Source organism: Belonocnema kinseyi, chromosome 9, assembly GCF_010883055.1.
Source record: "Belonocnema kinseyi isolate 2016_QV_RU_SX_M_011 chromosome 9, B_treatae_v1, whole genome shotgun sequence".
Lineage (NCBI taxonomy): Eukaryota > Metazoa > Arthropoda > Insecta > Hymenoptera > Cynipidae > Belonocnema > Belonocnema kinseyi.
Window position 1 is genome coordinate 22,211,672 of NC_046665.1, and position 23,679 is coordinate 22,235,350.

A 23,679-nucleotide genomic window follows, 5' to 3' on the forward strand; every position below is an offset into this window, starting at 1 on the left:
AACTGAATGCACGATATTGCCCACACGTTCCAATGATATGCCCACAGCATTAGCTACCTCTCTCAATTTCACTTTGGGATCATTCAACATCATATCATGGATCTTTTCAACATTTTCTGGTGTAGTGACCTCTTTTGGGCGCCCAGATCGTTCAACATCAACTGTGCTCGTACTGCCTTGCCCAGCCTATCTTTATGGCAAGTTGATGCATTCGCCTTTTGGTCTTATGATCAGCCATTGGTTTTGTTTTACGGTTCGCATCGGCAAAAGCTCTCGCTGCACTATACACACAATAATTGATAGCCCAAAGGTCGGATTCTCCGGAAAAATGTCCACGAAGCTCGTCATCCATTTCAGTCAGATCTTTAGGATTGAGAGAAACCTTGGTGTTGATGTTTCTCCGGGTCGTAAAGCATCGCTCTTCATCTATTGGATGCCTGTCCGCGGTTGGTCTTAGTGTCGCCTCTCTTTCTCTGTTGCCGGCTTGTTCTAGCTGTGGTAGAGTAGGCGTTCCGCTTACATAGCCCCTTTTACGGAGTAGTTCAGCATGGTTTCGCAGACGTTGCTGCGAAAAGTACGATAGCTCCGGGTGTTTCTCGCACCACAGAGCATGCAGGCGTGCCATGTAACCCCGTTCATGGGCCACACTCGCATCGTAGCACTCTAGCAAGTCGTGATTCAGTTTCTCCGTCCACCCAAAGGTCGCGAGATCCCTCCGATCCATCGCATTAAATCCATTTTCATTGGCTCCCCCAGTTCTAGATTGGTCGGCATTGTTGGCCGACCCATTGTCGGGAGCCCTGCGCGTTCTGTTGTTTTGAACCGCACTTACTACAACTATGTCTGGTGTTGTCATTGTTGTTCCCACGAGAACCTAGGGAAAGGGGTTCGTCCATCCTTGTAGAGCCCCGCATGCAAGGATAAGGCTGCGTACTCTGAGAGGTCGCCCGGAATCCCAGAGTCACCGTTCTAGACACCTCACCCAGGTGCCATTCAGCTTTCGGCACGGTCTTCACACCTCCACTTGGGGGTTAATTCCTTCGGGACCACCCCTGAACAATTATCCGCGGCTGCCTATTTATTTTTGTAACTATATTCAGCAGAAACCCTTGGTAAAGGGGCCCTCTATGTCATAGGCCCTTCGATTTGATTCTAGAGAAATCAAAACCGAACCGAATGTTGAAGATGCCGGGGATCGAACCCGGATCCTTTCCTTATATATATAGGCAATTTTTCGGAACATTCAATTAGGGATGTTTTAACTGAGGAACGTTTAATTTAAGGAATTAAATTTTTTCGGAATTGTTACCATTACCAAACTTTCTTCTATGAGAAAGCAAAAAGGGAATTTTCGAGAATTTTCACATTGAAAAAGTGACCTAAGTGTATATTCTAGGAAATTCCGAAGAAAATAGACTTAAAGAAGATTGGCGAATTTTTAGTAGTTAATGTTACCACAAATTCGAGTTAAATTTACCTTAAAAACTAATTAAAATAACCAAGAAATGATTAAAGAAAATCTGCTGATACTTATAACCAAAATTAATAGTCAGGGCAGCAATTTCATTGATTGTAACTCCACTTACAATTAGCCATTTTTTTAAATCATGTTTCTTCTGGAAATCATAGTTTGTAGACTATTCTAGTTAAATTTCAATTGTTATACAATTTTTGATATCACCATTTTTTTCAGTGGAAGTCGCGATGGTGTGTCATGAGAAAATTATCTCCAGTAGCAGGTAAGGTAATTAAGAATCAAATTTTTGTTTATTTGTATACAGCCGCTTGAAAATGGCACAGTTTGTACTTTTTGTTTCAGGAGTATGAACGTTGTCGTGATGTAGGGTTAAAATTACCATATCCGTGTTTCAGTGGGGGTAAAGTCTATGACCCATTCTGTTCAAAAGTATCGGCACTATGTTCTTGTCTTGAAGGCAGCCGAAATTAATTATGTTAGTTATGCTTGATGATGTGTTCATATTTTCATATGTAATTTTGCGATTGTGAACTCTCTTTTGCTAAAGCTCTTTCGGCTGTATATACTAATATACAATTTTCTATTTGAATTAAAAAATGTTGTCTTTAGACTGTTAACTATGAAATTAAAAAAATATACTTCTAAATTTTCCGAAAGCTTAATAATGGACCCTTGAGTGTCGGCTACTCTATGGATATAGCCTCTCTGCTTGTTATTTATGATCAAATTCTTATTTCAATTTCAGCCTCTCGGTTTGTTTATGATCGTATTTCTATTGCAATTTCGAAAAGGACATTTTAAATCCTTTAAAACATTTGAAAGAGCAGCCTGGACCTTTAAATGTATCTACCTGAGTGCCTGCGGAGAATTTCTCTGAGCATCTGTGACCCTACAGAATCTTTAGAATATACTCAGAGATTTCTATCGGTAGGGTAATTTGAAGAAAATTTTAAAAACAGAGAGTCGGGTTAGCGACGGCCAACTACTGTAAATAATTCTCCCCGCCCGGTACGTTACGAATACAAAAGGAACATTATACTATCGTCGTATCACTGTTAAAAGGACCGCTAAAAGCATCTTGAAAAGGGCCCAAATCTCTCTGACTATCTCTGAGACTAAATCATTCAAATCGAACCTGCAAGTAGTCTCAAACTGCCCAGGCTACTAGGCAGTCTCATAAGTACCTGAAACTTCTAAGAGATGGCATTAGTATTCACTAATGTGAACCATTTTCGTCGAGCTTGATCCTTTAAATGACGTCTGTTAAAACTTCAGCCATTTATGTTTACGCATTTACAAGTTACAGCACTGAGAAGCGACTAACCTCCGAGTTTTTTTTTAATATGGAAAAATCTGAGTTTCGAGTTTTGATCAAACATTACTATCTTCGCAAGAAAACGATATCCGAGACCAAGGCCAAGCTGGATAAGTATTACCCGGACTCTGTACCGTCGATTGAAACGATTCATAAGTGGTTTACCGAGTTTCGTTGTGGCCGTGCGAGCACAGTTGATGCTGAACGATCTGGTCGCCCAAAAGAGGTCACTACACCAGAAAATGTCGAAAAAATCCATGATATGATGTTGGATGATCCCAAAGTGAAATTGAGAAAGGTAGCTAATGCTGTAGTCATATCATTGGAACGTGTGGGCAATATCGTGCATTCAGTTTTGGGCATGAAGAAGCTCTGCGCGCGATGGGTGCCGCGTTTGCTCACAGTGGACCAAAAACGAATTTCTGTGATAACTTCCCAGCAAAATTTGGCATTATTTTCGCGTAAGCCGACCGAGTTTTTGCGCCGATTCATAACCATGGATGAAACCTGGATCCACTACTACACTCCTGAGTCAACGCAACAGGCAAAACAGTGGGTTCCACCGGGCCAAAGTGCTCCGAAGCGTCCAAAAACGCAACGATGGGTCGGAAAGGTTATGGCCTCCGTATCTTGGGATGCACATGGCATAATATTCGTGGACTATCTTGAAAAAGGTAAAACCATAACCGGAGCATACTATTCATCAATATTTAACCGATAGAAAATCAAAATCGCCGAAAAACGACCGCATTTGAAGAAGGAGAAACCGTTTTATCATCACGACAATGCGCCTGTTCATTCATGCTTAGTTGCACAAGCAAAATTGCATGAAATCGGCTTCGAATTGGTTCCTCAGCCACCGTATTCACCAGACCTGGCCCCCAGCGACTATTACTTGTTCCCTAACCTGAAGAGATGGCTCACTGGTAAGCGTTTTTACTCAAATGAGGAGCTCATAGCTGAAACTGAGGCGTCTTTTGGAGAACTTTCGATCGAGTACTTTTCGGGCGGTATTAAAAAGTTAGAAAATCATTGGACTCGCTGTATCGACCTAAAAGGAGAGTATGTTGAAAAATAAAACCGAATTTTTCCAAAAAAAACGTCTCCGTGTTTCATTTTTCAGGGACTTATCAGACTGCCTAGTATTTCGCGTGAGAATACTCTGAGATTTCTATCGGCAGGGATTTATCATTTTAATAAATTTATATTATTACAATTCATAATATATATACATGCAAATTGAAACATTCTTATACTTATTGACTTGTTTTTGTCTTTTAAATTATTTTTAATCTTGTTTTTGCGATAAAAGAAACTACGCTTCCTATCAAAAAAATATTCGTAAAAAATGTTAATCTTTCTCGGTTGAATAAATGTTGTCTCACGTATTCTCGTAGCTTGTATTGTTGAACGTATCTTGCTTTGTTTCCACAAAATGGAATTATTGCTATTTGATTAGTTTTTTTCGTGACAAAAGTGTGAATTTTCGATTTTATTTAAATCAAAATTTAAAAGTATGTTTAGACAGTCTTTTAGGGCCTTGAAAAAGTAACGATTTCTTTCTCCTGACTTTTTCCCATATGACGCTTTTTTTTGGCTTCAAATTTTCATTTTCGTTTGATTTTTTGATTTTTGAAAATTTTATAACTTTAATAATTTATATTTTATCAAAAAAAGTAATGGGGACAAACTGTTCGTATGTTGGTCTACTAAAAATAGCTGTGGAAAAAATTTTCAAATATTAAAAAAAGTGGTCTCAAAAATTTTCAAAATGCTTAAACTTTTTAAAATGTCTTCAATAAAGCTGGATAACGAACTCGTTCTTTCTTTTGATATCCTTATAAACTGTGCCAAAGGGGAATCCAATCGAATAATTCCTTCAAATGTTACGGAGTTTACAGACTACAACGACGACAGACACCGACGTAAAACTGTTTTTTCTGACTCAGGGGGTCTCAAAACGTCGACATTTGATGGAATCCGTGAAAGTCATTTTTCTCATAAAAACAATACCTTCTCATTTGGATGAGAATGCAATATAATACGTGCGCTTATGTTACTGGCTAACATTATACGCGTTTTGATAGAAAACTTTTTCCAAAGTTCCAACTTGCAAAGTGCTCCGGTAACTCGTCTTTCAAGCCAGATAGTCAGTTTTCCATACCATATTTCAGGAGCGGGTACTCGAGATGAATAATGTTATATGCATTTTCTAGAAATTGTGCAGGTTTTATTAGAGAGCAGACTAGATAAGGTGTGCGAGATACGACGTCTCTTGAAACCAAAATCAGACACTACTTTCTTCCGCTCACCCATCGAAATATCGAAATAACAAAACTGAATTCGCACTAACTAGACATACACACTGCAAGTAGTGTAAATTTGGTTCTGAAAATTCAAATATTTCTGCTCGCAAGGGTTTTCCTTTCGCAGAAGATTCATAGCCAAGTACATACCTTACCTAACCCGCTCTCCAGTTATGACTCCTGTGAAGTTCACATTATTTGCCATTGGCTTATCTTCCGTTCGTTTTGGGCTCGTTTCTGTCTCTTAAAACGAACTTTACACTCGTGTGGAACTGTCTATTTTCTGCACTTGTAGCACGGTACACTATTTTCTTTTCACTCTGAATAAAATTTCTGGTTTAGAAAATAAAATATTGTCAGCCGAAAATATTATTTATAATATTATATTATATTAATATTTATTTTTTATTATATTTCTTTAACGAGTTTGCCTGACGTTTCTGTGCATCTGCATAAAAATTGAAATAATTCCAACAATAATATTTTAAGTCGTAAAATGTTGGTCGCAATACTAACCTTCACTTCTAAAATAGTTTAACTTATGTTTTTTCAAACTAATTTAATGTTTTATTAGGGTTGGTTAAATTAGTATGGTATTTTTTGTTTTTATAATTTATGTATTGCTTTTGCCACTCATCTGACTGTCGTTAGATGTTGCATAGGTATAATTTACCGCGGTTCTTCTTCTGGGAGATGGCATTTGCTCTTAGTGAGAACATGCGGTAGTATTTAAACCTGTTTCTGTTTTCAAATCATATACACACACATGATAACTGGCTTTTTGCGGGTGACTTTTTCAAAATCATCTTTAATGCAAGACACTGACTTGAGCCATTTAATAACTGGAGATTTAAAGAGAAGAGACTGAAAGACCTCAACCGCAATTAGCGATTATCAAATTTCACGGCGGGTGCCTACTAGTTCGGCAAACGAGGTTAAATTGCGAGCATTTGCCATTCAACACAATAGAGAAATTGCAAGAGTTCGCCTGATAGACGCCGTCTTCCCGGAAAGGATCCTCTCCCTTTTCAGAAGTTATTGTTGTCCGACCTTTGTCTAAAAAGTCTTAATTTGAATATTTTTTTTTTATTTGACTTTGCGGTCTCGGCTTGAGTTTAAAATAGTGATGGGATATCGAAATATCGAAAATATCGATATTCAAATATCGATATTTTGTCATAATTTCGATATTTTTTATGGTAGATATTCGTTTTCGTGAAATCTCACTTTCCCTAAATCTCATTTTTCTGGAAAAATCATTCGATTTGTGAGCTATGTAGAAATAAATGATAGAGGGGTTAGTGCTTGTGAATTCGGTGACAGTCGTAGTAGAAACAAAATTTAGGTGGTATTATAAACATTCTTTGTCGTTTGAATTTGCTTCTACTTTAAATTAGATAGAGAAAATAGAAAACGGGAATCAACGTTGGATTAATACAAAAAGTTGAAATTTCTAAGTAAATTTGCAATTAAATAAGACTTAGGGCCCTCTCAGTCTAGTGACTAGCCCTATAGGCCTGTTGTTGCTTTTGAAGAGGACTACCTGACAAGACATTATCGCGGATATATCTGTCCACGAGTCTTCCACTGTTTTTAGTAGGAAAGATGTGAGGCTAATGGGTCGGAAATCCTTGGGTGAAGTATGACCGATTCTGCCTGCCTTCGGAATAAAAACTACTCTTGCACCCCTCCATGCCGTCGGAGCATAACCCAACGTCAAACTAGCCCTAGCAAGTCTCACAAACGGCCCAATGATGATCTCACCAGCCCTCTCTAAGAGGACTGGATATATAGCATCCGGATCAGGAGACTTGTAAGGACTGAAGGACTTCAGGGCCCACCTGACCCTGGCTGGGGTCCCAATCTCGTTGACTAGCCGCCGTTTCGGGCCCAGTTGGGCCACAGGTGGCTTTGATTGCCTCGGAGGTGCCGCCCCCCCCCCCATCTTCTAACTTCGTGAAACCCGGAAAATGTGCCTTGATCAGGTGAGCCAAGGTAATCCCCGTCAGACCCTGAGTATCCCCCGCCGGGCAATTTTAGAGTCCCGAGAATAGCATCCGGATTTCGAGAAAGCAGCTTGTTCAGTCTGGTCGCCTTTACTTCTTTCTCGATATCAGTGCAAAATTTGGTTCAGCTTTCATGCTTTGCCTTACGTATTGCACCCCTATACTCATCCCACATCCATGTGAATGAAGTCTATAGTTCCCTTGTTTTGCCAGAACTGGCAGGTCTGAACCTCTCTCTGCTTTGCCTGCGAAGCTCTTCGAGTTTCGCGTTCCACCAGTGTGTCTCTCCAGCCTTTCAGACTTTTGAAGACCGACATTTAAATTCATAAGTGGATTTGATGGCTTCCGTGAAAATCTGGGCCGCCATCCCCAAGGTATCCACGTCTCTAATTGACCAGGGCATCCCTGAGACTGCACTTCTTAATTCTGAGGAAAACTGAGCCCGGTCCGTTTTTTTAAATTTCTGACCCATTTAGGACTTTTTAGGACTCTCCAACTCCACCTCTTGATGTTATCTGTAAAACTACGGGTACATAGAGTGATGTCAATGTACGTACCTCCACTGGTGGATTGTTGTCGCTGTCATATGGAAAGCAAGCCGGTCCCATGACAAGCCTTCTTATTCCCTTAAGATCCGTGACGTATCATCATCAGGTAACTGGAACATAGCTCAAGCAGCGGGACGACGTTGACTGCCTTCGCCAGTATGCATGCCCTTGGATTGGCCGCCTTAGGGTCCCTGTAACAAAAACCAGCCCCCCCTCCCTAAGCCTCTAATGGTATCTCGAACTAACCAGGGTTCCTGGATTAGTGAGATACCTGTGTGCCTCACAGCCATGCCCCTCTGCAAAACTTGCAGAGGAGCCTTTGCTATGATGCAAGTTAATCTGGGTAATAGTTAGTCCATAAAGGTAGAAGGGCCTGTTGAGGGCCGCAAGGGCCCTCGCCTGTGACTCAGGAATTTTTACAACTAGGAGATATTTAACCTCTCCAGCTGCGTCCTCTTTCTGAGGCCTATCGTGCCTGACGATCTGCCAGGACACTGTCTTAAGTGACGAGTTGAATCCCTCCAGCCGACGGAGAACCACATGTGGGTCCATCAGTTTACTTGGAAACCACGCTGTAGCCTTAACCATCTTCTGGAGCAACTCAACCCCACCAACCTTAAGAGATGCGCCTTCCCAGGGCCTTGTCTCGGCCAGAAACTTGTATAGCCAAACTTTAGCCACTGGGTCAGCTGTAAATGAGACCCTAGTTAGAAGTGACATAAGAAGCTACAGAAACACGAGAGTTTGCATGAAAAAATGCATGGACGTGAAAGAAGCTAGAGAAGTATGTTAGGACAGAATATTATGGCGGCAATAGTTAATAAAAAGAGTGTCAGTAGAGTGAATGACGCATGAAACAAAAGACCTTGGATACTAATGGACCCAAATGGGGAATCTTATATGGCAGTGCTCCATTTTTTTAAAATAGAATTGAGGATGGATTTAATCTTTGCCGTTTTCCACTGGGACAAAGAGAAAAACTGTCAATGTGAATCATAAATTGTAGACGCAACAAATGGAAACCGAATTCAAATTCATGATTATGCGAAGTAATTACCCATATTTATGACTATAACAATATAATTCAAATATATGGGATCTGAAGATTATGTTTATATGTAATTAAATTGTCTATGAGCATGTTTCTTTATATATTAAAGCGAAATGAGATCCAGAAGAAAGTAAGGTTAGGAACCCGTTTTTCTACAGAACGACGCACGTTAACCCACGTAAATAAAAAAGACGTATGATGTGAAATATAAATAGCTATCATAATAAACTCTTGGAAAAGTATTGTATTAATGTTTGACCTATAGTATATTATTATATTATTATTTTTTACTATTTATTCATTCAATCATGTTTATAATTTTAGCGTACTCCTATTTGTAAACTGAGTAAAATTTCGTTTACAATCATAATTTTTGCAAGAACTATTTTTTGGCAAATGTGTGGGTTAAAAAATGATATAGTCTAATTTAAATATTTAATATATTATATCACATGTAATTTTATTTATAATTTATGTTTTGATAACAATGCTTTAGTATGATTTTAAAATAAATAATCTATATCATGTAAATGTATTTATATAACTCGATATCAAGTTAGCGATTCTGCATTCGGCGGGGAACCAAGATGGCAGCTTGCATATTCCCATATAATAAAGTACATTAATTTAAATAAATAACACGGGAATTCTGGATCAATCTGAATATTCTATATCCCTCCCTCACATTACTCCCTTCCCCACCGAGTGAGTCACGCCTACCCCGAAAGGGAAATGGCTTAATGGTTTAATAATAATAATAATAGCATTGAAAATCGTTAAGATGTGCTGCCGCCTCAATGACTGTCTTTTTTTCACGCCAACGCCTGCAAAATTAACGACTGTAGCCTACACAGCATTGTCATGAGTCTATGATCACTCGTTTTGTTTTTTTTTTTATTTGAATTTTTTTCCCATTCATCTATCCGTTTTTCTTATATTACCGGGGCCACCAGCAAATATAAAGACTGCCGCTTATACCCAGCATTCGTAGGGTCTAATAATTTGTTATGTTTTTATTAAAAGATTTCTTTGATTTTAAGCACATGAAATATCGTATTTCATCTCGAGGACACATTATTTTCCCAAGGCTATGTTATTTATCATGTCCCCTTAAATGTCAAAGTTACATTCTTTCAGCCTTCCTTTTATCCTAGGGTCAAAGCATTTTCTTTAAGCGTCTCAAATTTTCTAGCCTTTTAAGATAGAGAAGGCAATAATGTATCAGAGAGAAATAGTGAATATAGCATGAATATAAAAGAGGTGAACTGTACTGCATCTTCACTCGTCTTCTGAAATAAGATAGATGAAGAAAAAATGTAAAAAGCAAAGTGAATTACAAATTCGGTTAAGTGAACACTTGAGGAATATTCAAGAATTCAAGAACTTAAAAAGCAAAAAATCTGAGTTTACTTTTTGATTTAAAAAGTTTGAGCCTGTTAATCTTAGGGAAACAGATGGATTTTTCAGAATAAAATAAAGCTGCTAATATGGTACCAACAAAAAAGCTGAAGGATCTTACTGTGGGAGGCTTTTATCAAGTTTGCAACCTGAGGCGAGTTGAAACCAAAAACGGACCTAGGATTGTTGCTGAAATTGAAAATACCTACAACGTGTTTCTACCTCAACGAATGGTTCAAATGTTTGATAAGAATACAACGTTGCTAAAAGATTTGAAAAAAGAGTCTACTGGGAAGGAGGTTTTCATAAAATATCTAGGAGTTAAATTCAGTCAGATTGAATTTGTTTCTACAGATGTGGATGAGGCCGATGTTTAAATAATCAATATACTATACATCCTCAAAAGTCAAATGGTGATAGCAACCGCATATAATGTGGATCCATCGTTCCTATCCATTTTAGATACATCGTATTTCCTTCCTTTCAAAGTACTTTTTCCACCAAATAAATATTCAAGTATTTGGCTTCAGTCAATTTTTTCTTATAAAAACAACCTGATACATGATTATTTTGATAATCTTCAATTAAATACGTTACTGTTTGAGTACTTTTTATTTTACTAATCGTAAATATTTCAGTTGTCCATAAAGTAATTTATTTCGATAGTTTTGGAAATATTCCCCCACCTTTAGATCTCGTTAAGTATCTCGGTGTTAGTAGTATAAAATATAATCATGAAAGGTACTAGAATTGTGATACGTTCATATGTAGTCATTTATGTCTAAAGTTTTCATGTAATCGGATGAAATTGAAAATTGAAAATGCAATAAATTTTATGTTGATGATAAAGGAATTGTTATTTTCACTGGTAGCTAATTAATAAATGATATTCAAAGATATTTACACAACGTTTTAGCTTAGTATGGTATTCAAATTCAGGTTGGTCAGATTTTTAGCCTTTTATGTGGATTCTTATAGACGAGTAGAACACTTCCGGCTTTGAATGTCATATGCAAAATACAAATCAGAAAAATTTTTAAAAACGTTGATGACATGAAATGATTGGATGCCTTCCTAGCATTATTAACAAAACTTACTTACTAACTTAACAGATTTGATTCTTTAGATCTTCAGTTATTTAAATAAAATGAGGAACTTTATGTTTGCGTAATTGTGCTTTTTAGTTTGACAACACATTATTTTTATTCTTCCTCTAATATTAAGATAACAATCAAATACTTTTGATATTATATAAAATATGCAATTTGCAGAGAAACCTTTAAAAAAATAAAGATAAGTTTGGGATTTAAGATGTGGGTAACATTACAAATTTAGAAAGTCATACTAGATTATCTCAAAAATAAAAAATAACCTACTGGATATTGATTTGATTTTCAAAATTCAATATAATTATAAAGTTTTGCAAGTAGATAAATACCTGGAAATTACATCATCAGATATCAGAACTTTCCAAATGAATTCTTTGTACATATATTAGATTTTAGTTGTAAAGTAATCTAATTTAATAATGTCGACGAACGTACTGAAGATCATAAGTCTGCTGTTTGTATAAGCTACCATTATTCAAATTAATCAAGTTCCGTAAGAAGGAGTAGGAGGTGGGAGAGAATTAGGAGGAAGAGGCGGAGAAGGAAGAGGAAGAAGAGAAGGAGAAGGAAGGTAGACGAGTATAATCTGCCGTCCCAACAAGAATAGTAGTAACCACATGTCAGCAGATTGGGAAAAAAAGCCCAAGTTTATGTTTGTATGTAGCATACAAACTAACAAAAATTAAGCAGCAAGGGAACTTTATTAAGGTTAATAAATTCTAAATTTAAGAAAATGAGAAGAAAAATGTATTTTTTTAAATCGTGGCGCAATTGTAGTTACGTCAAGAATACTGCTTGTGATGACAGGAAAAGCTGTCGTAACTACAGAAAACTGAAAGAAAAACGAAAAAAAGTAAACTATTAAATGCAACTGCATTTAGGTAAAGTGGTACAATTTGAAATCTGTTAAAGAGACATCGTATGAAATATGTAAAATGAAGAAATGTATTGATCTAGGGCTACAAAGAACTCTTAAATGCTGAAATAACAAGTGACATAACCCCTCTTTCTGAAAATGGTGCCGCGTCACGTCAACTAAGTCCTGACAGCTGATCTTAGATCACAGGTGCGCATTCGCATTTTTGAAGTTATGACATCCAGGCATGTCTGTTGTAGATACAGCAAATTACTTTTTACAAAACTATAAACAATATTAGAAACATGATGAACTTCGCAACTCATTTTTGATGAAATATGCAGTTACTACTTTTCTTGTTAAGACGGCAATAATGTAGTTCAATCAAATGCTCGAAATATTGGACTCAATGATTAAAAGATTATACTTTCAGTTAGATTAATTTAGAATTGAATTAGAGATGCAGTTATTTCCCACTCAGTATGTCATTGGCTCTATGTTTCTATTAGTGTTCTTAAGCCATTTACAAGGAATTCAACACATAAATAAAGGTTATAGAAATTATTACGTCAATTGTTTCATTATCTCATTTGAGTAATTTTTTAAATAAAAAATCTCTTTAACTTATTTGATGCTTTTTAAAAAAAAATTTCAATGTTCTTCCTTTGTTTTCTCCTCCTTCTCTTATTTTCATATATAAACTCTGCTTTCATGACTAAGCAATTAATCAAGTAACAACAGTAGCGACAAAGTAACTTCCACATGTTACCATTGTCTCAAAACTTATTCAGGACTTAATAATTTGAAAAGAGATAAGAAATACCTTTGCTTAGCAAATAATCCTATATGATATATAATTTTTTAATGCAAAAATTACTTAAAGGAAATAATAAAACAATTTTGCGTAATAATTTCTATAACCTTTATTTATGTGTTGAATAACTCATACTTAATGCGTATATACATAAAATTTTATATATACCATAATTCCTTGCGGCAAATGCCCGACTCGTACTATGACCTGCTAAGGTTACCCCCACCATTGCATCCCGCGCGTTTCCCCTCGCTTGCTTTTTCTCGCCTGGGATTATATCTTCGGATGAATTCCATTTCATCGCGGTGTACCTACTTGTCTTACCCTTTCCACTCGACTTCTCTTTACGTCCCTGACTGAGCGAGATTGCTATGCCGGGCTTTGCCAGCGGGGGGCCCCTTTGTCCTAATGAGGCATAAAATGCTATACATAAAAATGTTATAGTTTTGCAATCAGCAAATTAAAAATATTATATTCAGAATCTATGTTTTTTGCGATTCCAACGATATGTAACTTGCAATTAAAATATTGGACTTAGACTAAGTTATGGCAGATATTAGTTTGTTTTGACCCTGACTAGATAGCATTATGGAATTTTCCGTAGAATAGTTGAAAATGCATCAGTTTATTTGGTAGAAAATTCGCCTGTTGACAATTTAATACTCATCCGATGGAAGTGATGCTCTTATATTTTCCATATTATAATCTACTATAATAAGTATATTCATTTTAATTCTATTCCTTGGAAAGTGAAGTTTAATTTCCTTTTCATAAATTGCCGTTGTGTTTAATACACTAGTGTGGCCTTATTTTTCAAAGTCCTTTTTTTTCAACCCCTAGTTCTGTTCGATTGTCCAAGAATCGCCCATCATTTTTAATATTATAAAATTATTGTGTATGTCTATATGTGTATGTGTATACAAAATAACTTATATTGTGTACTGTTTTGTTAAGGATTTCTCTTTCTGGTTTAAAAATCCAAGTACTTGGTTTCAAGTATAATATTCTTCTAGGCAGTTCGGTAAAAATCCGTATATTCTATTAAATTGTCAACAGTCGAATTTTCTACCAAATAAACTGATGCATTTTCAGCTATTCTGCGGAAAATTCCATAATGCTATCTAGTCAGGGTAAAAACAAACTAATATCTGCCATAACTTAGTCTAATTTCAATATTTTAATTGCAAGTTACATCTCGTCGGAATCGCAAAAAAAACATAGATTCCAAATATAATATTTTTAATTTGCTGATTGCAAAACTATAACATTTTTATGTATGGCATTTTATGCCTCGTTATGACAAAGGGGCCCCCCGCAATCTCGCTCAGTCAGGGGCATGAGGAGAGGTCGAGTAGAGAGGGTAAGACGAGCAGGTACACCTTGATGAAATGGATACTGCCCATATCTTCGTAGACTGGCGTACCTGAGATATGTAAGGATTCCGCGCAATAAAATTAAGCTGTTGTCCTTTTGGTTCCATTTTAGAAATTTCCCATTGAGTTTATAACTCTAAAATTCGAAGATTACAACAAATCTTTCATAAAATTGAAATTACATTAACTTTATTTGTATAATATTCGTCTTTTTAGTTATAAAATTATATATATATATAACTAACATATATAAAAAATATATACTATATTTTACTATATTTCTTGGTTAAAAACTAATTTACTTAGTTCAGAATTAATTTCTTCCGAGAAAAACGTAACTAGTTTGTAGAAAATTGGTTGTGTTTTGGTTGAAACTTAATCTTCTTGGATAAAAATTCAATTTTGTAGTTAAAAATCAATTTGATTGCAAATTTAAATCTTTTCAGTTTGAAATGTCGTTTTTTCAAAAATTGATCTTTAAACATATATTTAAACTATTATATTGATGTTTGCACTTTTTTTATTTGAAAATTCTATTATTTGGATACAAAATCGTGCATTAAGAAATCTTGTTTCTTGTTAGAAGACTATTTTTCGTGGTGGAAACTTCTCAAAAATATTTATATTCAACTATTTCATTAAAAATCAAACTAATTTCTTAAATTGAAAATCTACATTTTTATTAAATTATTTTTTACAGAATTCCTAAAAAAAATTTCAAACCAAAAAAGAATTTAAAAAGTTTAACAAAATATATTTTTTTAAAGATCTTGAAATAAGATTTTGACGTTTTTAAATGATTTTTAAACTTTTCAGATAATAAAAAAATATACTTAAGATTCCTGTATAATTTTTTAATGATTTTTCATTTTAACAAAATAATTTAAAATGAATATGTAGTAAGATTTCAAAGCAAATTTGTATTTATAAATAACTATTGAACAATGATTGATATGCGGCAACTCAAAATAAAAAATTTGAAAAGTATTCAAGAAAAAATGTAATCATTTAAGTTTTAATGCTTTTCAATGAAAATTGCTTAAAATGATATAATTTTAAAAAAATTCCAGATTGGTTGTTTCATTCTTCAATTTATAGCCTTGAAACTTAGAGCATGAATTCTTTTTTTAACATTCGATCTGTACAATTTATGAAACTTATAGTTTATTTATTTTGCAATTTATCGATATTTATTTTAAAATTGGAAAATTAAAAATGATTATTTTCTAAAATTAATTTTAAGAACACATTTAAAAAGATTAAAAAACATTTCCAAAATTGTCATTTATGAAACTTAGAATTGGTTTATTTTGCAATTTACCGATATCTATTTTAAATTTGGAAAGTTAAAATTGATTATATTTTAAAATAAATTTTAAGAATATATTTAGTAAGATTTAAAAATATTTCCAAAATTTTCCGAAAATAATATGGAAGATTTTAACAGCTTATTTTAATTTTACAGGATTTATTAAAAGTTTTATGGCAAACTCGAATGATATAAAAAGGAGGTGTTAAGAAGTTTAAAAAGAATTTAAAAAATGATAACGAATTGAAAAACATTCCATAACATTTTCAACAAAATTTAGGATTTCGAAGATTTTGAAATCAAATTTTGAAACTGCTTAAGCATATTGAGCGGCTGAAAAAGAAGAATATGTAAATCACTTTTTGGTTGAAGATTCATCTGCTTTGAGTGAGGATTTAACTTTTTTTTAAATTAAAAATTGCTCTTTTTTATTCTATCCAGCTGCTTTTGATTTGATTTATCAATATTTCCTTGCCTAAAATATCAACTATTACATTTGTCCTTGAGAAATCATCTTTTTTAGTTTAAAATTAAGTAAGATTTCACCATACTTCATCGTCTAACGTTATTATTAAATAGCATGGGGGGGGGGGGGCAATGCAACGGATCCTAAAAGGAGGAATTTTTAGTTAAACAAATAAATTATCATAAAATGACATAAAATATAAAAATTTCTAGTTTTAGAAACAAATTAGGTGCACAAATTAAAAATTTTAGAAATTCAAGTACAAGGAATTCGTTTCCTCCATTCAAATAGCTTGAGATTAAGTTTAATGTCTCAGTCACAAATGATAATAAAAATGTATTAATTATAAAATATTCCAGGAATTTTTACAGAGTGAATCTTAATACGCGGTGCTATTATTCATTCTCATTTTAATTTAGAAACCGAATTTTTTATATGTAGAACTGCCAACAATTTTTGTTTGTTTATAAAATATTTGGTTACAAACACTATTTACAATAAGGTTTATTCTTAACGTTTCAATTATTTTCGTGATTAAACATTATTCTTATATTAATATGTACATTGAATGAAACTAGTACTAGTTATACAATATTTTGAAATTCAAAGTAATAAAGTCCAAGAATTTTAAACTGAGAACGTTAAAAAAAATTGAATAATATGTAAGATAGTAAGATTGGCCAACTTTTTAATTAGTAGCGTGTAAATTTCATAAATTTCAAATTCTGTGTTTGGAAACTCAATTTCTTTAGAATCTTTATATGGTAAAATTATTGTATTTCAAATTAAAAGCATTAATAGTTCCATCAATTTAAATTCATAGAAAATGTTTCCATGAAAATTATTGCAGATTGATACATAAGAAGTTGCAGTCAAATCTTACTTTTAAAACGTTAAAAATGGTAAAATTTGCGAAGTTTTTAATTTCCAGTTTAAAGGGCTTCAAAACATAATAAATTTAAATTCTGAGCTTTCCAAATTAGAGTAATATATAGACATTCTATGAATGAGCATTGTGAATACAAAGGGATTATAAGTACAATGGATACTAATTTCAAAATCTCAGGTATACCCGCCTCTAATCAGTCTAATCCGACGCGAGATGTACTGGGTAGAGGCAAGTGAGGGGTAGCAATGGTGAGGGTACACTTAAGCAGGTAATAGTGCGAGTCGGGCTATGACCTTCCTTGCACCATTAAAAAATTCCTTGTAACTAATATAAAAACACTAATAGAAAAATAGAGCCAATGGCATACTAAGTTGGTAATAACTGTATCTCTAATTCAATTCTAAATCACTCTAACTGAAAGTCTAAGTTCATGTGCAACAAAGGCAGTCATTGAGGCGGTAGCCTGCTGCTTTCGTCGCCTTATTAATCACTTCTGTAAAACTCTTCCATCTTTCTTCTGGGCCGACATTTTCACCTTGCTCTACCGTAAAGAATCTTTGAGTATATACTAAAAATTCTTTAGGTCAAAGAATCTCAAAGAAATTCTCCACAGGCATGTAGGTAGATATTTTTAAAGGTCCAGGAAGCTCGTTTAAATGGTCTGAAGGCTTTAAAATATCTTTTCCGAAATTGAAATAAGAATACGATCATAAATAACAAGCAGAGAGGCTATTTCAATAGAGTAGCCCACACTCAAGGGTCCTTTGTTAAGCTTTCGGATTAAAATTTAGAATTAGATTTTTTTAATTTCACAGTTAACATCCTAAAACATAATAATTCAGAATTTATGGGTTTCGATGACTTCAGATATCTAACTTTTTTTTTTAATGCTTAAAATTGGAATTAATAGAACGTTTCTCGTAAATCGAATGAGATGCGCCAAAAAAGAAAACATTTTTGAATTCAACTAGAAAATTGTATATCAGTATATAAGTTATAATTATAAATAAGTATAATGAGAAAATTCATCAATTAAAAAAAAGTGTTAATAATTTGAAGAGAAATTTAAAAAGGGAGAGCGGATTAGCCACGACCAACTACTGTAAATAACTCTGCCCGCCCGGTACGTGACCAATACAAAAGGAATATTATATTACCGTCGCACCACTCTTAAAACGACCACTAAAAGGATCTTAAAAAGGACCCAAATCTCTCAACTATCTCCGAGACTATTTTGTTTCAAATCGACTTTGTTTATAGACTCAAATGGGCCAAGCTATTTCACTAAAGAAAATTCAGAGATTTCTTTCGGTAGGGTGTACCCCATTTCGCCTTTTTTACTTCCAGATCTCCTGCCAAGAATTTAATAAGACTCTCAAAAGCAAGTTAAAGTAACTAGTTTCATAGAAACTAGATATTCTCAACAAACTCCAACTTGGACTTATTTGAATGGGAGATAAAGAAGATGAATCCTCGAGCTCTTCCTTCAATTTTCGCCCCGCGGCCAAAGCTTTTCAGCTGCGAGATCCTATCTCTCTATTTTCGGCTTTGCTGCCCTTTTTATAGTCTCTCAATCCCACGCACTCTCAAACGTACGTAACATCGTACAATTGAGCGTCGTCGGAGTCTGCCCTCTCACAGGAGATAGTATAGAGCTGGCCTAAAAATAGGCAAAAATATTATCTCCTGTGCAAGTCCTCTGAAAAGATGCCTTTCACTGGAAGAAGATGAGAATGCAGACTCCGACGACTCCCACGCGTACGATGTTACGTAATTGAAAACATACCTTTGTGCGTTAATTTTAACTTGAATTCTCCCTGAGAGTATTTGAATTTATTTTGAGTTAGGTAAATTTTCCATGAGAATATTTGAGTACATTTTGACATCAAACTACTTGAGATTTTTCTGTTAGTATTTACGTGCGACGTCAGGGTTCACCGTAGCACTTGCCCAGACAAGTAAAACAGAAAAATTATAACTCATCAATCATTCTAACTACTTTGATCTAGATGAGATAGTTTACTACTCCACCTATTTCTGAAGTAAGGAGAAGTGAATGATAGTGACGAAGAGTCTGATGCGTGTAGAAAGATAGAAAATATCTCCACAACAATTTGAAAGGACTCAGGGTCCATACTTTGACTAAAATTCCGAAATAACGGAAATCATAAAACCTTTTAGGGTCGCCTTTGGAACGCTGTCTCTAGTGCCAGCGCCTCCGTAAATTCTTAGTATTTGTCGAGTGACTACCTGCAGTCCGAGTGATAGATTGTGCATACTAAAATTCAGAATCCGCCTCTGTATATAATATAAGTCGTTTTGTTTTAGATCGCCGGCATCTCTGATTTTATATAATCTTTAAATTAAAGGCTAAGTGAGACTAGTGAGTTCTCGATTAATAAAATTTCTCTTGAGCTAAATTTGATATAAAATAAACTTAAGCACTGGATTTACGTATGGAAGCCGCAGCTTCTCAGATTTTGTAGGCCCGAGTCACTGATAGTCAAAATTGATTCATAGAATTATTGTCTTACTATGACCAAAGAGTTACAAATAAAATTAGCTTGGCATCGATAAATGCACTTAACCTAGGGCTTAGAACCTGAATGTAGAAATATATATACACAGTAAGGACGTTTACTATGTAGTCATATGGAATATAATTATGTAAACGCTAGCATACAATGCAACCCGTCTTGCATTTGTGTGATCCAGAAAAGTACTATATAGGCGATCTTAATTCGGTTTCTAAATCTCCCGTGCTGGAGATCTTGCGCAGATTGTTCAAAGACTTTGAGACTCAGAAGACGTGCGCAAAATATACGTATAACCAAATTCTGAAAAAAGATTCTGTTCCCCAGCATTCACCGCGCATTTCAAATAAATAATTAGTTATGAATTAAAAAAAAATGTAACACAACATTAAAATTGTTCATAAATACATTCGGGACGTGCATTAAGTACTTTCTTAAAAATTGGAGCTGGTTTTCACTAATGTAACGGTACGTGAGTGATATTTGACGTTTGACAAGTGTCAAAATCGTTTTGTACTTCGATCTTAATTAATTAAATAAAGTGAATATCTGCAGGTTGTACGTAATTAATTGGTGATAAAATCTGTTGTTTTACTTATTGAATAAAATATGGGAATCAAACGCTTTTGACTAACTGCAACGAAAATTGTAATCCGTATGATTATAAAAATTGCAACGATGAATCTGAGATTCAAATGATGAGAGGTAGGAAGTGGCGAATTATTCTTATAAGCTGGGTGTTCACGGACCTTGAAAATTTCGTCTTCGCTACTATATAATGTTAAAGTATACATTTTTTGTGATATTTGACTTAGAAAATATAAAAATTATTAGCTGAAATCTTCAATATTAACTCAGCTTCAGAATAGACCTTTTTATTCTAGACGTCGATAGTGCGCACGTGCCAGGATTTATTCGCACGTGCCCATTATTTACATTTGTTGACATATGTCGTCTTCAAAAAAATGTTTTAAAATCCGGAAAAAATCATGGAAGATGATGTTCCAGGAGCAAAATTAGTGCACAAATCGGTGGAAGAGCGCAGTATTAAACAGCTGAAAGGATGGATAAAATATAGGAAACGATCTTTAAAAGGAAAAAAAGTGATTCGAGGTTGTGTTTGGCAGGTATTAATATTTTCTTTCTTTGCTAACATTTGCTTACATATTAAATGAAGCATTGTTATCGGGGTTTCGAACCTCCTACATTTTTTGATAAAAATAAAATCTATTTAATACTTTCACTTGAGAACGCAAAACTATTATTTTTATGTATTTATAACCAGTTTATATGAAAGAAGGAAAATTTGTTAGTACATTCCTTATACCAGGAAATCACTAACAAAGGGCTTTTTATTGTCTAGACTTGAAAAAGAGAAGTAGAAAATATAATATTGTGTTATTTTACATTTGTATGAATATTAAATATTTACTCAAACAAAGTTCTGAACTGCAAATCTTGTATAAAAGCAAATATTTATGCCTGCTATACAAAACCTCAACTAACCTTTCCACCTAAATCACGTTTTTTTTCCTTTTAATTGTGGCTTTCTACATTTAGGACATCGACACAAAACTGTTCAAAAAATACGGAAATGACGTAAAATTTCGGCACGTGCGCACTGCCGACGTCTAGAATAAAAAGGTCTATTAGAATGAACCATGGCCATATAACGAAATTTTCAAGAGTTTCACCACTCGGTTTTTGAGTATACACCATATGACAAAACATTAACAAAGATTTCAAAATGTTTTAAAGATTTTAAAATATTTAAAAGGATTTTGAACATTTTATAAAGGCGTGTTTATCAGATTCTAAATATTTCATAACACTTTCACAAAGATTTTGAAGCTTTTAAAAGATGTAAAGGGTTTCAAAGATTTTAAAACATTTGGAAGATTTGAAAAGATTTCAAAACATTTTAGAAGATTTTGTTTACTTATTATAGATTTCAAATAATTCAATGATTTCAACAAATAAAAAAGATTTTTCAAACAAAGATTTAAGAAAAATTTCCCAAAGAAATCACGTCCCGAGACTTTTTGTGAACACATTCCAATATTGTGTTACATTGTTTTTAATTCGTAACTAATTATTTATTTGAAATGCGCGGTGAATCTTGGGGAACATAACCTTTTTTCAGAATTTGGTTATACGTATATTTTGCGCACGTCTTCTGAGTCTCGAAGCCTTTGACCAATCAGCGCAAGATCTCGAGCGCGGGAGATTTGGAAACCGAATTAAAATCGCCCATATAGCACTTTTTTGCATTACACAAATGCAAGGCGGGTTGAATTGTATGCACATGTATCCACATGAATAAATCATTCTAGTTTATTATTTGGCTACTTTAATAACAAAGTTAAATTAATAATGTGTTTACATTCATCATAATTATTTCTTTATTTTAAAAAAATATCGATAATATTGATATTTCTTATTAAATATATTGATAATACCGATATTTGTTTTCCGGTATATCGATATTTAAAATATCGATATATGAGGGACTGAACTAGAAAGAGAGGAAAATAGAGAGAGAGAGAGAGAGAGAGAGAGTGAATGGCGGCTACCGGTTAGTGTAGTAATGACCCCGACAGATTGATAGCGCCACGTAGCGGTTTCCGATTATTTAATCGAACTTTGCGTCGCCCACTAACCGCCGACGTTACTCGGTTTATGTTGATCCTGGTTCCATGGCATTCTTGAAAAAAAGGGAATCACGTGCGATCATATGTGCACCAGGGACTGAGAGTGAATCCCGAGTGAGCCGAAAGTGATGCTGTAAAGGCGCTCTTTAGGAGATGTATTCTGTGGGAGAGCGGTAGCTTCTTCTTCTTCTTCTTCTTTGGTGTTCTTTTCTTTAGCACTAGGTCTGTAAGCATGTCCAGGTTTCCGCGTTGGACATCCCTTGCTGATAACAGCGAGACCTATCCGGCCATAGCAAGTATTTATAATTTTCTAGACTTTGAAGTATGTATTTTCATGGATAGAGTATAGATGGAGCTATAGATGTTTAGCAGTGTTCGTAAAGTAGGCGGGTAATTCAAGTAGAATTGTTGTATCCAATGTATGTTATTTCACAACTTGTGGGGTTCATGAGTCGTAAAGCGTGAGAAATTCAAAGCATGAGGTGTATCAGTAAAGAAAAGCAAAAAGGGAGAAAGCAATATATAAAATAGCAGTTTAAACTAGTAGATCGCAGTCTCTAAGAAATTTTACAATTAGATTACAAGCATAACTATTAGGTTCATATAAGAAGCTTTCCACACAGAAAGGAGGAAATTTGTTTATTTTTGTTAAGGATAATTCGAGTTTTTTCCTTTGCTCATGAAAGCGGGGACAGGCCCATAAAACATGATTAATATCTTCTTCAGGGTGCCCGCAAGGACATTCGTATGACTCTACAAAAGTTTTTCTAGCTAAACTACCAGCAAGAGCGTAATGATTGCTTCTAAGACGGCAGATATTAACAATATCATTTCTATTTCCCGATTTTGATTGAAAAAACCAAGGTTTAGGAAAGGTTGAAAAAAAGTTTTGAAAGTAATAGAGGCCCACTCGTCTGCGTGAACTATCTCTTTCTAGGTCAGAATTCGTAAGTCTGAGGTGTGCGTCATAGATTGACTTAAAGAAATCAGTATAAGGGATTCTATAATCTAAAGGGATTCCAGAGGTTAGAGCCATTTTGGCTAGTTTATCAGCAACTTCGTTGCCAAAGATTCCTTTATGTCCAGGTATCCAATAAAGATTAATATTAATATTAGCTTCTTTTGCCAGGGAGAGCAGATTTCTTATTTTGTAAATAAAATAATTTTTGGTTTCCAGGTCATTAAAGTTAAGGCATGCATGCAAGACGCTTTTGGAGTCTGAGGCTATTACAGCTGGGGAATTTTTTTCCTCTAGTATAATTTCTAATGCTTCAGTTAAAGCAGCAGCTTCAATCGTGAAAATAGATGAGTGGTGAAATAGTTTAAATTTCCTAAAGATTTGTAATGGGGGACAAGTAATTCCGATTCCTGTGTGTTGAGTTGCTTCTTTCTTATAACCATCTGTGTAAAATTTTTTTTCATTTTTGAGGTTTTTCCTAATATATTGGTTAAAGTCCAGATTTGGTGAAGAACTTTTCATTAAGATTTCGCCCAACTGTAGGTTTATGTTAGGGGTATCGAATTCAAGAGAGTAATCTAAGAGGTAGTTGATAGGGGTATAGGAATACATAATTTTG

At 34.4% G+C, this 23,679-nt stretch overlaps 1 protein-coding gene across 4 annotated transcripts in view; it reads left to right on the forward strand.

Moving 5' to 3' along the window:
- LOC117180810 overlaps positions 1-23,679 on the forward strand; it is a 308,700-nt gene that overhangs the window by 45,657 nt on the left and 239,364 nt on the right. For all 4 annotated transcript variants that reach the window (XR_004468047.1, XM_033373331.1, XM_033373330.1 and 1 more), the window contains exon 2: positions 1,694-1,739. Coding sequence is in view for 3 of the 4 variants with exons in the window: in XM_033373331.1 (XP_033229222.1) it covers positions 1,694-1,739 (46 nt within the window). In the remaining variant the exon portion in view is untranslated. The remainder of the gene's footprint in view (positions 1-1,693; positions 1,740-23,679) is intronic.